We start from the raw sequence: 16,348 nt of genomic DNA, 5'->3' as shown, positions 1-16,348 counted from the left end.
TTTCTTTCTTTCTTTCTTTCTTTCTTTCTTTCTTTCTTTCTTTCTTTCTTTCTTTCTTTCTTTCTTTCTACTTATTTCCTTTTGAATGTTTTCAAAAAACTTACATTTAGAAAATGTAAAGAATGTTGAAGCCTGTAAAATAAAAAGTAAATAATCTACCCCACCCTTCCCACAAAACCCGTTTCCTGCCTTTCCTCCACCCACTCTCCAGGGCAAACTCTTAATAACTCTTGATAAGCTCAGTGGATAGTGTCCCAGGCCAGTTTCTGAGTGTGTCAACATTCATCTAAATAGAGTTGTTCTCAATAAAATGTCCCATATAGTTGGAGGGAAAAGTTTGTTATTGCTGTTTTAATGTTCTCCTAGTACATATGCTCTGTAACTTACATTTTTTTTACTCATCAGTGTATCTTTGGTATCCCTTGTGTTGAGACACACAGATTAGCCTTAGAAAATTTTTTTTAAGGTTTTATATTTAAGTAAACTCTATACCCAACATGGGGTTTGAACTCACGACTGCAAGATCAAAAGTCACAGGCTCCATCAGCTGAGCCAGTCAGGCGCCTCAAACCTCAAACTTTGTAATGGTTGTAAAGCATTCTAACTTTTGTTCATTTTCAACAGAACATATACCTGACTTCTTCTGAAAAAAAAAAAAAAGGAAGGAAGCAGGTTTTGCGATTTGAGAGGTTATTTTTCCTAAGAAAATAGTTTCCTCTTGGAAGCTTCTAGAATATTGACGCTAAAGACTGTTTTGTTCTATTGTTTTGATAATGCAGGTCGTAAGTGTAAGAGTATCCCCTAAGGAATCTTGGGAAACAGTCACAGCCTAGTTTATCTTTGTCTCTTTTCAAATGGGATTTATGAGTTTATTTACTATTTTTCTGGTTATAAAAATAATATATCTCTACTATAGAAAATTTGAGAAAAGGTATTTAAAAAATTTTTTTGAAAGTTAAATTCAAAAAAAATTCCAAGAAAAGAGTTAAAACCACAAATAAACCCACCACCCCAAGAGAGCCGTTTAGATCTTGATGTCTGGTTAATCTTTCCTTTTCGTTTGCAAGTGCGTCCACGTGCACTTTTTGTAAAAATAGAATCATATCATACAGACTCTTGTACCTGCCTGTTTACTGAACCATCTGTGATCTACCTATAAGCCATTTCTAACTTTTCACTATTTGAAACAGTGATTTGGCAAATGAACACGTAGGTGCGTCTTGCACACTCTCATAGTGATTTCCTCCGGACGCGTTCTGAGGGCTGGAATGGCGGCATCCGGTGTGCTCTGCCTGGTTGTTCCAGCAAGCCAGTGTCCTCCCCAGGTACACATAGGAGAGGGCTCATTCACCTGTACCCTTACTGGTACCAGGGTGGAATGCTTTTGTGTACAGAATACAAATCTCTATTTTCACATAGGAGAATTCCTTAAAGCAAGGCCCGTCATGGTAGAATAAAAATAAGGCACAGTTGTCCCGTTGGAAGGGACTGCATTCAACACACTGAAAATGCTAGTCTACACAAAGAGCTGAAACAGTATGGAAGCGCCGTCTCTTAGGGCGGGCTGAGTACCAGGTACCGAACAGATCCCGGCGAAACAATGGTCATGGAAGTTTCCAAAACATATTTCTCTGCTTTATCTCTTTTACAGGTTTTGGAACCATTTTCAAATAAAACTACCTTTAACACCACCCAACTGGAGGTCCTTCCTGATGCACTGTGGGTAGAGCAGACCTGAGCTTCCCAGGTAAGGCATCCTGGAGGTCTGGGAGACACCCTTGTTGTAAACCTCATCACACCCTTTCTGGCATCTAAATTAAGTAGGCACCATACCTGCTAGAAAACCTGACTTTCGGGGGAGTGAGAAGAGCTAACATTACAAGAAGAACATTCAAGTTTAAAAATAAGTAAATAAAATGAATAGTGGGTGCATCCAGTCCAAGTCCATGGAATCTTCAGTCTGCTTGAGGTGAACACACAGCCAGTTAATAAACACGACAGAAATTATCCCAGGTAGTGAGTGTTCAGAGCTAAATCCTGAACACATGCAAAGCAGCAACAAGAACCAAAGGGAGCAAAACTAGAGACAGAGTATGATGGAAAACCTCACCTCTCCATTTGCAATAAATTCTCTCTCTCTTTTTTTTTTTTCAGGCTGATGGAGATCAGCCTGTCTGGCTCAAATTAGATTGACATTTCTTCCTACCACTTGGGATGTAATTTTACTAAATGAATTAAAAGTTATGTTTCCTCACACTTACTGTTAGAAAGATCACGTAATATTACTACAAAGATAGTGTATTCTTTGACTCATGTGTTTATTTATATGTTTATTTATTCCACAGACAGCTATCCCATCACATGGTGTCATAATAATCTGTTTTCTTTTCTGGTCAGTAGACTCTGAATTTCTTAAAAGTAAATACTCTTGCCTGTGGCTTAGCACAGAGCCCAGAGCACACGCGATTTTATTCATGGTAGGCAATAAGGAAGGAAGGAACTGTGAATTTCTGTCTCCCACTGTCAGTATGACTTGCCCCTTAAACTGGGCATCAGTGTCCTTACCAGTAAAATTAAGGATCAAAGTAGAACATTTTTTTCAGTTGTGAAGTTCTTTGTTCTATACTCCAGTTCTTTGTTCTGTTCTCCAGTCTAGCACAAGGCATTGGGCTAGATCTTCTAAATTACGGTATAAGCTAGAGGGGATGCTAAGGGAATTCACATATAACTGGATTATAAGGTAGACTATATTTGTGTTACAAACACTGAGGAGAGAGAGATTATGTCTGACCTTTTGAAATGACCAGGAAGAGCATTCTGGAAAAGGTAGTCTTTGGGTGGGGAGGGGAGGTGGCGTTCAGAGAGTGGCTCAGAGTTTGGGTAAAGTTCTTCGTAAAGCAGAAATGGAGGGGAGGAGTGGTAGAAAGAATATTCCAGACAGCAAGAGTGGGTGAAGTCAAAAGGAAGAAAAATGCAAGGTGGATTAGAGCCTTGGCAAGTCCTCCCAGGGTGACAGAGAAATGAGGGAGGCAGAGAAGAGGCATGAGCAGTGCTGGGAGAGTAGAGTCAGGGGGGCTCAGTGGAGATGCCGAGCATGTTCACTGGTTAGGAAAGCCAGGAAGCACGGAAGGATGGAGAAAGCACAGAGGTCAAGGTCTTGGAGCTGGAGCAGTTCCGAGAGATGGTCCAAGGTGCTTCTGTGTAAGTGGGTGGATGAACTGGAGCAGAGATGAAGGTAAGTCAGGAGGTCAGCATGTGCATTTTGCAGTTGTTGTGTCAAGGAAGCAATAAAGTACAGTGGTCAGCACCTCAGACTTGGAATCTGACTTCTCCAGTTAAAATCTTGGCTCTGTCATCTACCGTGTGACCTTGGGCAAATTAGTGAGCCTCCTGTGTGTCCGGTTTTCATCTGTAAAGTGGATCTAATAATGACACCTGCCTCACAGGGCTGGGTCACGTGTCAGGCACTTCTCAAAGAGTGAGTAGCACATGGTAAGTGAGGAATAAACACGGACCCTCTCCACCTGATGAAATCAACAGGAGCGTCCTGTGACCTACAGTGTCACTTGGCGAATCCGGCAAAAGTTGGGAGAAGAGTCATAGTCCAGCTCACATTCCAGTTTCAGTTTCCTGCTGACCTCGAAGCCTCAAAGGCTATGTAACTCCAGCTGAAGAATAAGATTAAAAATTTGTCCCAGGGGCGCCTGGGTGGCTCAGTAGGTTGAGCGTCTGACTGTTGATTTCAGCTCAGGGCATGATCTCAGGATTGTGAGATTGAGCCCCACGTGGGGCTCTGTGCTCAGTGTGGAGCCGGAGAAAGAGTCTCTCTCCCTCGCCTTCTGCCCCTCCCCCCTCTTGTATGCACGCTCTCTCTAAAATAAATAAATCTTTTAAAAATTTGTCCCAATGCAATGAAAAATGAAAGTATTAAAGTGAGATTTCTACTTAGTTATCTTTAGTTCACAGAGATGCTAAACAAACATAGAAAATTCAAGAATTTACTGATGCTACATCTTGAATGCAGGAAGCTTATACCAAAGAGACTTACGCCTTATTGACATCAAGAATGGATAATTACATGTTGCACTTGTGAGATGTTCACATATCTTATGTTTGTGGGTCACTACATAGCCAGATAATTTATGTTTTACTTATTCCATACCCAATTCTCTGAAAAAGAACCGATGGCCATGCAGGAACAGATCGTCTATGGGAAACAAGGCATAATGGAAGGAGATTGAATCCAAGCATTGAAGAAATAGAATAAGAGGAGACACAATTCTCTAGGGGACAACGAGGAAACCAGAAAGGGGTGGGGGAGCAAAAGTTGGGTTAGAAAAAGAGAAGAAAGAAGAGAAATAGATAAATGAATGACCATAAGAAGGAAACAGGAAGGAGGAAAAACTTAAAATAGAATTGTAAAAGGAGAATGTACTAATAGACATTTTGTTCCTTAATAGATTGATTCCGCAAATAGGGTGCACTCACAGAATCAGGTAAGAGGGCTCATGAGCTGTTTTCAGTTTTTCAGAGAGCTTTGTTGAAATCATACATTTGTCAAAACAAGGCTGCAGAAGCTTCCCTCAATGGTAAAATTTCATTGAGACTGAAATGATACCGATTCAGGGACAAAATTAGTCATTTCATGCTTATAAATTCTAACAAATGGAAAGTTCTTTGATTGATAAAAAATATGAATACTAACTAGTAATAAAGTAAGTTTTATAGACAAAAGTCTTTTAAAATCGATAGAAAAATCAATAATAAAAATCCATACCTTGAAAAAATTGGGAAATTCTCTTCTGAACATGTGAAAACATTGTTTCAGTGGTGAAGACAGGCAACTAATTTATCTGTTTCTGCTACTGACTGTGTAGTTCTTTTTTAATTTTTTTATTGTTATGTTAATCACCATACATTACATCATTAGTTTTTGATGTAGTGTTCCATGATTCATTGTTTATGCATAACACCCAGTGCTCCACGCAGAACGTGCCCTCTTTAATACCCATCACCAGGCTAACCCATCCCCCCACCCCCTCCCCTCTAGAACCCTCAGTTTGTTTTTCAGAGTCCATCGCCTCTCATGGTTCGTCTCCCCCTCCGACTTACTCCCTTTCATTCTTCCCCTCATGCTATCTTCTTCTTTTTCTTTTTTCTTAACGTATGTTGCATTATTTATTTCAGAAGTACAGATCTGTGATTCATCAGTCTTGCCCAATTCATAGCACTCACCATAGCACATACCCTCCCCAATGCCTATCACCCAGCCACCCCATCCCTCCCACCCCCCACCACTCCAGCAACACTCAGTTTGTTTCCTGAGATTAAGAATTCCTCATATCAGTGAGGTCATATGATACATGTCTTTCTCCGATTGACTTATTTCACTCAGCATAACACCCTCCAGTTCCATCCACGTCGTTGCAAATGGCAAGATCTCATTCCTTTTGACGGCTGCGTAATATTCCATTCTGTATATATACCACCTCTTCTTTATCCATTCATCTGTTGATGGACATCTTGGCTCTTTCCACAGTTTGGGTATTGTTGACATTGCTGCTATAAACATTGGGGTGCACGTACCCCTTCGGATCCCTATATTTGTATCTTTGTGGTAAATACCCAGTAGTGCAGTTGCGGGATCGTATGGTAGCTCTATTTTCAACTGTTTGAGGAACCTTCATACTGTTTTCCAGAGTGGTTGCACCAACTTGCTTTCCACCAACAGTGTAGGAGGGTTCTCCTTTCTCCGCATCCCCGCCAACATCTGTTGTTTCCTGACTTGTTAATTTTAGCCATTCTGACTGGTGTGAGGTGGTATCTCATGGAGGTTTTGATTTGGATTTCCCGGATGCCGAGCGATGCTGAGCACTTTTTCATGTGTCTGTTGGCCATTTGGATGTCTTCTTTGGAAAAATGTCTGTTCATGTCTTCTGCCCATTTCTTGATTGGATTATTTGTTCTTTGGGTGTTGAGTTTGATAAGTTCTTTATAGATTTTGGCTACTAGCCCTTTATCTGATATGTCATTTGCAAATACTTTCTCCCATTCTGTCGGTTGTCTTTTGGTTTTGTGGACTGTTTCTTTTGCTGTGCAAAAGCTTTTTATCTTGATGAAAACCCAATAGTTCATTCTTGCCCTGGCTTCCCTTGCCTTTGGCGATGTTCCTAGGAAGAAGTTGCTGCGGCTGAGGTTGAAGAGGTTGCTACCTGTGTTCTCCTTTAGGATTTTGATGGACTCCTGTCTCACGTTTAGGTCTTTCAACCATCTGGAGTCTATTTTTGTGTGTGGTGTAAGGAAATGGTCCAGTTTCATTCTTCTGCATGTAGCTGTCCAATTTTCCCAACACCGTTTGTTGAAGAGACTGTCGTTTTTCCATTGGACATTCTTTCCTGCTTTGTCAAAGGTGAGTTGACCATAGAGTTGAGGGTCCATTTCTGGGCTCTCGATTCTGTTCCATTGATCTATGTGTCTGTTTTTGTGCCAGTACCATACTGTCTCAATGATGACAGCTTTGTAATAGAGCTGGAAGTCCGGAATTGTGATGCCACCAGCTTTGCTTTTCTTTTTTCAATATTCCTCTGGCTATTCGGGGTCTCTTCTGGTTTCATACAAATTTTAGGATTATTTGTTCCATTTCTTTGAAAAAAGTGGGTGGTATTTTGATGGGGATTGCATTGAATGTGTAGATTGCTCTTGGTAGCATTGACATCTTCACAATGTTGGTTCTTCCAATCCATGAGCATGGAACGTTTTTCCATTTCTTTGTGTCTTCTTCAATTTCTTTCATGAGTATTTTATAGTTTTCTGAGTACAGATCCTTTGCCTCTTTGGTTAAATTTATTCCTAGGTATCTTATGGTTTTGGGTGCAATTGTAAATGGGATCAACTCCTTGACTTGTCTCTCTTCTGTCTTGTTGTTGGTGTATAGGAATGCCACTGATTTCTGTGCATTGATTTTATAGCCTGCTACTTGACTGAATTCCTGTATGAGTTCTAGCAGTTTTGGGGTGGAGTCTTTTGGTTTTCCACATATAGTATCATACCATCTGCAAAGAGTGAGAGTTTGACTTCCTCTTTGCCGATTTGGATGCCTTTGATTTCTTTTTGTTGTCTGATTGCTGTGGCTAGGACTTCTAATACTATGTCGAGTAGCAGTGGTGAGAGTGGACATCCCTGCCGCGTTCCTGACCTTAGCGGAAAAGCACTCAGCTTTTCCCCATTGAGAATGATATTCGCTGTAGGTTTTTCATAGATGGCTTTTATGATATTGAGGTATATACCCTCTATCCCTATACTCTGAAGAGTTTTGATCAAGAAAGGATGCTGTACTTTGTCAAATGCTTTTTCTGCATCTATTGAGAGGATCATATGATTCTTGTTCTTTTTTTGTTAATGTATTGTAGCACATTGATTGATTTGCGGATGTTGAACCAGCCTTGCAGCCCAGGGATAAATCCCACTTGGTCATGGTGAATAATCCTTTTAATGTACTGTTGGATCCTATTGGCTAGTATTTTGGTGAGAATTTTTGCATCCATGTTCATCAAGGATATTGGTCTGTAATTCTCCTTTCTGATGGGGTCTTTGTCTGGTTTTGGGATCAAGGTAATGGTGGCCTCATAAAATGAGTTTGGAAGTTTTCCTTCCATTTCCATTTTTTGGAAAAGTTTCAGGAGAATAGGTCTTAATTCTTCTTGAAATGTCTGATAGAATTCCCCTGGGAAGCCATCTGGCCCTGGGCTTTTGTTTGTTGGGAGATTTTTGATGACTGCTTCAATTTCCTTAGTGGTTATAGGTCTGTTCAGGTTTTCTATTTCTTCCTGGTTCAGTTTTGGTAGTTGATACCTCTCTAGGAATGCACCCATTTCTTCCAGGTTATCTAATTTGCTGGCATAGAGTTGCTCATAATATGTTCTTATAATTGTTTGTATTTCTTTGGTGTTGGTTGTGATCTCTCTTTCATTCATGATTTTGTTGATTTGGGTCATTTCTCTTTTCTTTTTGATAAGTCTGGCCAGGGGTTTATCAATCTTGTTAATTCTTTCAAAGAACCAGCTCCTAGTTTCGTTGATCTGTTTTACTGTTCTTTTGTTTCTAGTTCATTGATTTCTGCTCTGATCTTTATTATTTCTCTTCTCCTGCTGGGTTTAGGCTTTATTTGCTGTTCTTTCTCCAGCTCCTTTAGGTGTAGGTTTAGGTTGTGTATTTGAGACCTTTCTTGTTTCTTGAGAAAGGCTTGTATTGCTATATACTTTCCTCTCAGGACTGCCTTTGCTGTATCCCAAAGATTTTGAACAGTTGTGTTTTCATTTTCATTGGTTTCCATGAATTTTTAAAATTCTTCTTTAATTTCCTGGTTGACCCATTCATTCTTTAGTAGGATGCTCTTTAGCCTCCATGTATTTGAGTTCTTTCTGACTTTCCTCTTGTGATTGAGTTGTAGTTTCAAAGCACTGTGGTCTGAAAATATTCAGGGAATAATCCCAATCTTTTGGTACCGATTGAGACCTGATTTGTGACCTAGGATGTGATCAATTCTGGAGAATGTCCCATGGGCACTAGAGAAGAATGTGTATTCCGTTGCTTTGGGATGGAATGTTCTGAATATGTCTGTGAAGTCCATTTGGTCCAGTGTGTCATTTAAAGTCTTTATTTCCTTCTTGATCTTTTGCTTAGATGATCTGTCCATTTCAGTCAGGGGAGTGTTAAAGTCCCCCACTATTATTGTATTGTTGTCAATGTGTTTCTTTGCTTTTGTTATTAATTGCCTTATATAATTGGCTGCTCCCACATTAGGGGCATAGATATTTACAATTGTTAGATCTTCTTGTTGGATAGACCCTTTAAGTAGGATATAGTGTCCTTCTTCATCTCTTATTACAGTCTTTGTTTTAAAATCGAATTTATCTGATATAAGGATTGCCACCCCAGCTCTCTTTTGGTGTCTGTTAGCATGGTAAATGGTTTTCCACCCCCTCACTTTCAATCTGGGGGTGTCTTTGGGTCTAAAATGAGTCTCTTGCAGACAGCATATTGATGGGTCTTGTTTTTTAATCCAATCTGATAGCCTGTGTCTTTTGATTGGGGTATTGAGCCCATTTACATTCAGGGTAACTATTGAAAGATATGAATTTAGTGCCATTGCATTGCCTGTAAGGTGACTGTGACTGTATATTGTCTGCGTTCCTTTCTGATCTATGCTGCTTTTAGTCTCTCTCTTTGCTTAGAGGACCCCTCTCAATATTTCTTGTAGGGCTGGTTTCGTGTTTGCTAATTCCTTTAGTTTTTGTTTGTCCTGGAAGCTTTTTATCTCTCATTCTATTTTCAATGACAGCCTAGCTGGATATAGTATTCTTAGCTGCATATTTTTCTCATTCAGTGCTCTGAAGATCTCATGCCAGTCCTTTCTGGCCTGCCAGGTCTCTGTGGATGGGTCTGTTGCCAATCTAATATTTCTACCATTGTAGGTTACATATCTCTTCTCCCGAGCTGCTTTCAGGATTTTCTCTTTGTCTCTGAGACTCATAAGTTTTACTATTAGTTGTCGGGGTGTTGACCTATTTTTATTGATTTTGAGAGGGGTTCTCTGTGCCTCCTGGATTTTGATGCCTGTTTCCTTCCTCACATTAGGGAAGTTCTCTGGTATAATTTGCTCCAATATACCTTCTGCCCTTCTCTCTCTTTCTTCTTCTTCTGGGATCCCAATTATTCTAATGTTGTTTCATCTTATCGTATCACTTATCTCTCGAATTCTGCCCTCGTGATCCTGTAGTTGTTTCTCTTTTTCTCAGCCTCTTTATTTTCCATCATTTGGTCTTCTATATCGCTGATTCTCTCTTCTGCCTCATTTATCCTAGCAGTTAGTGCCCGCATTTTTGATTGCACCTCATTAATAGCCTTTTTGATTTCGACTTGGTTAGATTTTAGTTCTTCATTTCTCCAGAAAGCGTTTCTCTAATAACTTCCACACTTTTCTCAAACCCAGCTAGTATCTTTAAAGTCATGATTCTGAACTCTAGGTCCGACATCAAACTAATGTTTGTATTTAGTAGGTCCCTGGCTGATGGTACTACCTCTTGTTCTTTCTGCTGAAGTAATTTTTTTCATCTTGTCATTTTGTCCAGAGGAGAATAGATGAATGAAAGAACAAAATGCTAATAGGTTAACAACGTCCCCAGGAAATATACTCTATACAAATCAGAAAAGACCTGAAACCAGGGGAAAAGAAAGAGAAAGAAAGAAAAAAGAAAGAAAGAAAAAGAAAAAGATAAAAACAAAAACAGAACGATACAAAAAAAAAAAAAACAGAATATGATCATATATGATCAGGCTAGTGCATAGATCAGTGCCACACACTAGATTTTGGGCGTATTTTGGTCTGTTAGAAAAAAGTGCCTCCTAAAATTTTAAAGGAAGAAAGACTTATATATGTACAAAATAAGGGTTGATACAATGAAGGGTTGGAAGATGACTGTAAAGATGAAAATTATAAAAGATTTTATAAAAGGAATTGATAAGATAAGAAGTTGTTTAAAAAAAGAAAGAAGAAGATTTAAAAAAAAAGAGGAAAAAAAAAGGGAGAGAACGTGATCAGGCAGGAGACTAGAACAAAGCCATACACTAGTGATTTAGGGTATATTTTGATCTGTTAGAAGAAACTATCTCAAAATTTTAAAGAGAGAACAACTTATATATATATGCCAAAAATAAGGGTAACTACTATGAAGGGATAAAATATGACTCTAAAAATGAAAAATAAAAAATTTTTTTAAAAAGGGATTGATAAGATTTTGGTTGAAAAAGGGAAAAAGAAAAATAAAAAAAAACAGTTAAAAAATTAACTTTGATGAACTAATGAATCATGGTAAAAAGAAGCCATGAATTCTATGTGCAGTATTCCCCTAGCGCTGGAGTTCTCCCATTCACCTCGATCGGTAAACTTGGTCTTGGCTTGCTGGCTGTTTGTGCTGATCTTCTGGGGGCGGGGCCTGTTGCCGTGGTTCCCAAATGTCTTTGCCGGAGGCTGAATTGCCTCACCCTTGTCGGTCTGGGCTAAGCAAGCTGCTCGGGTTTGCTCTCAGGAGCTTTTGTTCCCTGCAAGCTCTCGGTACAGCTTTGGAGGACCAGGGCGAAAATGGTGGCCTCCCAATCTCTACCCGGAGGAGCTGAGAACTCGGGGCCCTGCTCCTCAGTGCGCCCCCAGAGAAAAGCAGTCACTCCCGTCTCCCCGGTCTCTGGCTGCACTCCGTGCTCACCCGGCCTGAGACTGGAGCATTTCTATCTCTGGCACCCGACCCCGTGTGGAGTCTCCAAACCCAGCAGATCCCTGTGGTGCGCTCCCGCGCCGCTCCTCCCGGGGGAGGAAGGGGAGTCTCCCCGGATCTGCTGCTTGTTGGGTCCCTGCTGGAGGAGAAGTGGCCCGACTGTCACCGATCACAGTTTATGGCCACCCCGAGCTGAGAGCCCGCGCCTCGGCTCCGTCTCTGCAGCTGGCTTCCCCGCTCCGATACCTGGGAGATCTGCCGCACTCAGGCACCCCCGGTTTTTCTGTGACCCCGAGGGTCCTGAGACCACACTGTCCCGTGAGGGTTCCACCCCTCGCTTAGCCACTGGAGTGACGCCCCTCAGTGGAACCGACTTCCAAAAGTTCCAGTTTTTTGCTCCGTGGCTCTAGCACTTGCCAGAAGCGGCCGACGGAGGCCCCCTCCCCCGCCGTCTATCCTTCGAATATCGCCTCGGATTCACTTCTCCGCACGTCCTACCTTCCAGTAAGTGGTCGCTTCTCTGTTCAGAGAGTTGTTGCTACTCTCTTCTTCGATCTCCTGTTGAGTTCGTAGGTGTTCAGAATGGTTTGATCCGTATTCAGCTGAATTCCTGAGACCAGACGAAATCCAGGTCTGCTACTCCTCCGCCATCTTGCTCCTGGGCTCTGTGTAGTTTTTGATGGTATTTGCAGGATTAAGGCACAGCCATGCAAATTTATCCCTAGAAAATGTGATTGTTCACAAGGTTTCTATTTTACATGTTGATGTTTCTAATACAACACACAAACACACACCTCTCATTGATTGAACATCAGAGTTGCTTTTCTGATTATGTATACTACTTCTTTAATTCTGAAGATACGAGAATCCAGGGGTGGAATTAATCTCCTTAAATACCTAAATTCACACTTGGTAATGGAAATGTTGATCTGTTGGGTTTTTTTTGAGATTAATACCATTGATGTTCCATTACCCTGGCTCACCTCACACATTATACAGAAATGCTTGTAATTCAGGAATCCTATTTTGTGATTTACACTATATAATAAATTATTATTACTGAAAAATAAATGTAATATATATCGTTAAAATGTATATGATGAGCAAATAAAGATTATTTTAAAATGTAGATTTGTTTTCTTGCCACCAAGCCTGTCTTTATTTTCATGCCAACTTTCCAGCTATGTCCTTTGGATACCCCCACTCCAGTAATTCTTTGATATCACCAAGACCTCCAGTCCATCGACCCTGCGTGTTCTCACTTTGCCTCTCACTCAGATTAGATTGTTCTTTTCTGCCTGCATCCGCATCACCCTTCTCTTTCTTGTTCTACCCCACATCACCGGCCCTCTTTCCCTCCTAAATCTCATTTCCATGATGTAAGCCAAACACTGAAGTTATCCTCTGCACTTTGCCCTGGAATCCACTACATCTGCAAATCGTGTTACTTCTTCCTTACTAATTTGGATGCTTTTCTTTCTTTCTTGTCTGATTGCTGTGGCGAGGACTTCCCGTACTCTGCTGAATAAAATTGGTGAGGGTGGACATCCTTGTCTTGTTCCTGATCTTCGGGAGAAAGCTCTCAGTTTTTCACCATTGAGTATGAGGTTGGCTGTGGATTTTTCATATATGGCCTTTATTAGGTTGAGATATGTTCCCTTTAAACGTACTTTGTGGAGGGCTTTTATCATGAATGGATATGGTACTTCGTCAAATGCTTTTTCTGCATCTATTGAAATGATCATATGTTTTTTATCCTTTCTCTTATTGAGGTGATATATCAAATTGACTGATTTGCTTACATTGAACTACTCCTGTATCCCAGGAATAAATCCCACTTGATCATGATGAATAATCTTTTTAATGTATTGTTGGATTTGGCTTGCTCATATTTTGTTGAGGATTTTCACATCTGTGTTCATCAGAAATATTGGCCTGCGGTTCTCTTTTTTTGTAGGTGTCTTTATCTGGTTTTGGTATCAGGGTAATTCTGGCCTCATGGAATGAATTTAGAAGTTTCCTTCCACTTCTCTTTTTTGAAATAGGGTGAAAATAGGTATTAACTCTTCTTTAAATGTTTGGTGGAAGTCACCTCTGAAGCCACCTGCTCTTGGACTTTTGTTTGTTGGGAGTTTTGATTACTGACTCAGTTTCATTGCTGGTAATCAGTCTGTTCAAATTTTCTATTTCTTCCTGATTCAGTTTTGGGAGGTTATATGTTTCTAGGAACTTATCCTTTTCTTCTAGGTGGTCTCATATTTTGGCATATAATTTTTCATATTATTCCCTTATAATCCTTTCTTTCTATAGTTTTGGTTCCTCCTCTTGCATTTATGATTTTGACTCCTCTATCTTTCTTTTTTTTAAAAAAGATTTTATTTATTTGACAGAGAGAGACAGTGAGAGAGGGAACACAAAGAGGGGGAGTGGGAGACGGAGAAGCAGGCTTCCAGCTGAGCAGGGAGCCTGATGTGGGGCTCGATCCCAGGACCCCGGGATCATGACCTGAGCCGAAGGCGGACACTTAACGACTGAGCCACCCAGGTGCCCCTTGACTCCTCTATCTTATTTTGATGAATTTAGATAGATGTTTACTAATTTGTTGATCTTTTCAAAGAATCAGCTCCTGGTTTCATTGATCTGTTCTACTGGTTTTGTTTTGTTTTGTTTCTGTATCTTTCTGTATCTTCTGTATTTATTTCTACTCTTTATTATTTCCTTCTTTCTACTGGTTTTGGGTTTTGTTTGTTCTTTTGCTAGTTCCTTTAGGCCTAAGATTAGGTTGTTCAATTGAGATTTTTCTTACTTCTTGAGGTAGGCCTGTATTGCTATAAACTTCCCTCTAGAGCTGCTTTTGCTGCATCCCAAAGATTTTGGGCTGTTTTCATTTTCATTTGTTTCCATGTATTTTTTTAACTTCCTCTTTGATTTCTTAATTGATCCATTCATTGTTTAGTAGCATGTTATTTAACCTCCATGTATTTGTGATCTTTCCAGATTTTTTTTTTTTTTGTGGTTGATTTATAGTTTCATAGCATTGTGGTTGGAAAAGATGCATGGTATGACTTGGATCTTTTTGAGTATGTTGAGACTTGTTTTGTAGCCTAACATGTGATCTGTCCTAGAGAATGTTCCACATACGCTTGAAAAAAATATATATTCTGCTGTTTTAGGATGGAATGCTCTGAATGTATCTGTTAGATCCGTCTGGTCCAATGTGTCATGCAGAGCTCCACTTTCCTTGTTGATTTTCTGTTTGGATGATCTATCCATTGATGTAAGTGGGGTGTTAAAGTCCCCTACTGTTATTGTATTACTATTTATTACTTCCTTTATGCTTCTTATTAGCTGCTTTCTGTATTTGGGCGCTCCCATGTTGGGTGCATAAATATTTACAATTGCTATATCTTCTTGTTGGATTGTTCCCTTTAGGATTATGTAGTGACCTTCTTTGTCTCCTGTCACAGTCTTTGTTTTAAAGTCTAGTTTGTCCCATAGAAGTATTGCTACCCTGCTTTCTTTTCACTTCCATATGCATGAGAAATGCTTCTCCATCCTCTCACTTTCCATCTTCAGGTGTCTCTCTAGGTCTGAATTGAGTCTCTTGTAGGCAGCATACAGATGGGTCTTGCTTTTTCATCCATTCCATCATCCTATGTCTTTTGATTGGAGCATTGAGTCCATTTACATTCAAAGTAATTGGTGGTAAGTATGTACTTATTGCCATTTTGTTACTTGTTTTGTGGTTGTTTTTGTAGTTCTTCTCTTACTTTCTTCACTCATGGGTACTGGCTTTCTTTAGTGATATACTTGGATTGCCTTTTATTTTTTGCATATCTATTACTGGTTTTTGATTTGTGGTTACCATTAGGTTTATATATAACACCTTCTGCGTATAACAATCTGTATTAAGTTGATGGTCGCTTAAGTTTGAACCCATTCTAAAAGCACTAAATTTTCACTCCTTTCCTCTCCACATTTTTGGTATATGGTGTCATACTCTACATCCTTTTACTTCGTGAATTATTTCACTGACTTTTAAAGATATACTTAATTTTACTGCTTTTGTGTTTCCTCCTTTTCTTACTCCTGCTTATGGTCTTTCCTTTCCACTCAAAGAGTCCCCTTTAACATTTCTTGTAAGGCTGGCTTAGTGGTGATGAATTCCTTTAACTTCTGTTTGTCTGGGAAACTCTTTAGCTCTCCTTCTATTTTGAATGAGAACCTTGCTGGATAGAGTGTCATTGGCTACACATTTTCCTTTCAGCATTTGAATGTATCATACCACACCCTCTGGCCTACAAAGTTTCTGCTGAAAAATCAGCTGATGGCCTTATGGGATTTCCCTTTTATGTAACTATTTTCTTTTCTCTTGCTGCTTTTTAGATTCTCTCTTTATCACTACTTCTTGCCATTTTAATTACTATGTGTCTTGGTGTGGACCTCCTTGGGTTGATTTTGTTGGGGGCACTCTGTGCCTCCTATCAGGGGTGCTTGCACACTGCCAGCTTGTGGCTTTGCTTTGGATGGACTCTTGCTGAGGGCATGTCCACAGGATAACTCGGCGCCAGGGGTGCAGTGTTATCAAGGCCTGTGCCAGTCTGCTGTGGGAAGGGATTTGCAGCTAATGGGAAAACTGCTGAGGCCAAGATGGATGGGGTGTGACTGCAGAAGACTGGGGGCCGGGAGCTGGGTGGTGGGTGTTCACACTGTATTTGTTCCCACAGGTGTCTGTGTATGTAGGCTGTGGGTCAGGGGAGGGAAATGGCACCTGCCAGCTCTTCTATTCTTGGAAGTATCTCCCAACAATCCACAGCCTTCTAGCACCGACTCTGAAATTAGTAAACAAATCTTCCTCCTGTATACCCCAGGCATTTTTCAAACTGCTGCTTCTTTGCTATATTTTCATGGGGCTCTGTTGTGCTATCTCTTTAAGAGTAGGCACAAAGTTTTCTATCCCCCTCTGGCTCTCCCAGAGCCAAGCCTACTGCTTTTTATTTTTTTTAATTTTTTAAAAAGATTATTTATTTTAGAGAGAGAGAGCACACTAGTGGTAGGGGCAGAGGGAAAGGGAGAGA

At 40.2% G+C, this 16,348-nt stretch overlaps 1 protein-coding gene across 1 annotated transcript in view; it reads left to right on the top strand.

Moving 5' to 3' along the window:
• LOC112838109 (cytidine monophosphate-N-acetylneuraminic acid hydroxylase-like) overlaps positions 1–3,537 on the top strand; it is a 35,139-nt gene extending 31,602 nt beyond the window's left edge. Inside the window, exon 3 of the mRNA XM_025890843.2 lies at positions 1,652–3,537. Coding sequence (XP_025746628.1) covers positions 1,652–1,727 — 76 coding nt within the window. The 3' untranslated portion in view covers positions 1,728–3,537. The remainder of the gene's footprint in view (positions 1–1,651) is intronic.
• Positions 3,538–16,348: the final 12,811 nt, after the last annotated feature.

Source organism: Callorhinus ursinus, unplaced genomic scaffold (genome assembly GCF_003265705.2).
Source record: "Callorhinus ursinus isolate GAN/ISIS: 27379988/994484 unplaced genomic scaffold, GSC_fseal_2.0 scaffold26, whole genome shotgun sequence".
Lineage (NCBI taxonomy): Eukaryota > Metazoa > Chordata > Mammalia > Carnivora > Otariidae > Callorhinus > Callorhinus ursinus.
Note: the sequence above shows the minus strand (reverse complement) of the source record. Positions and strands in the feature narration are given on the sequence as shown.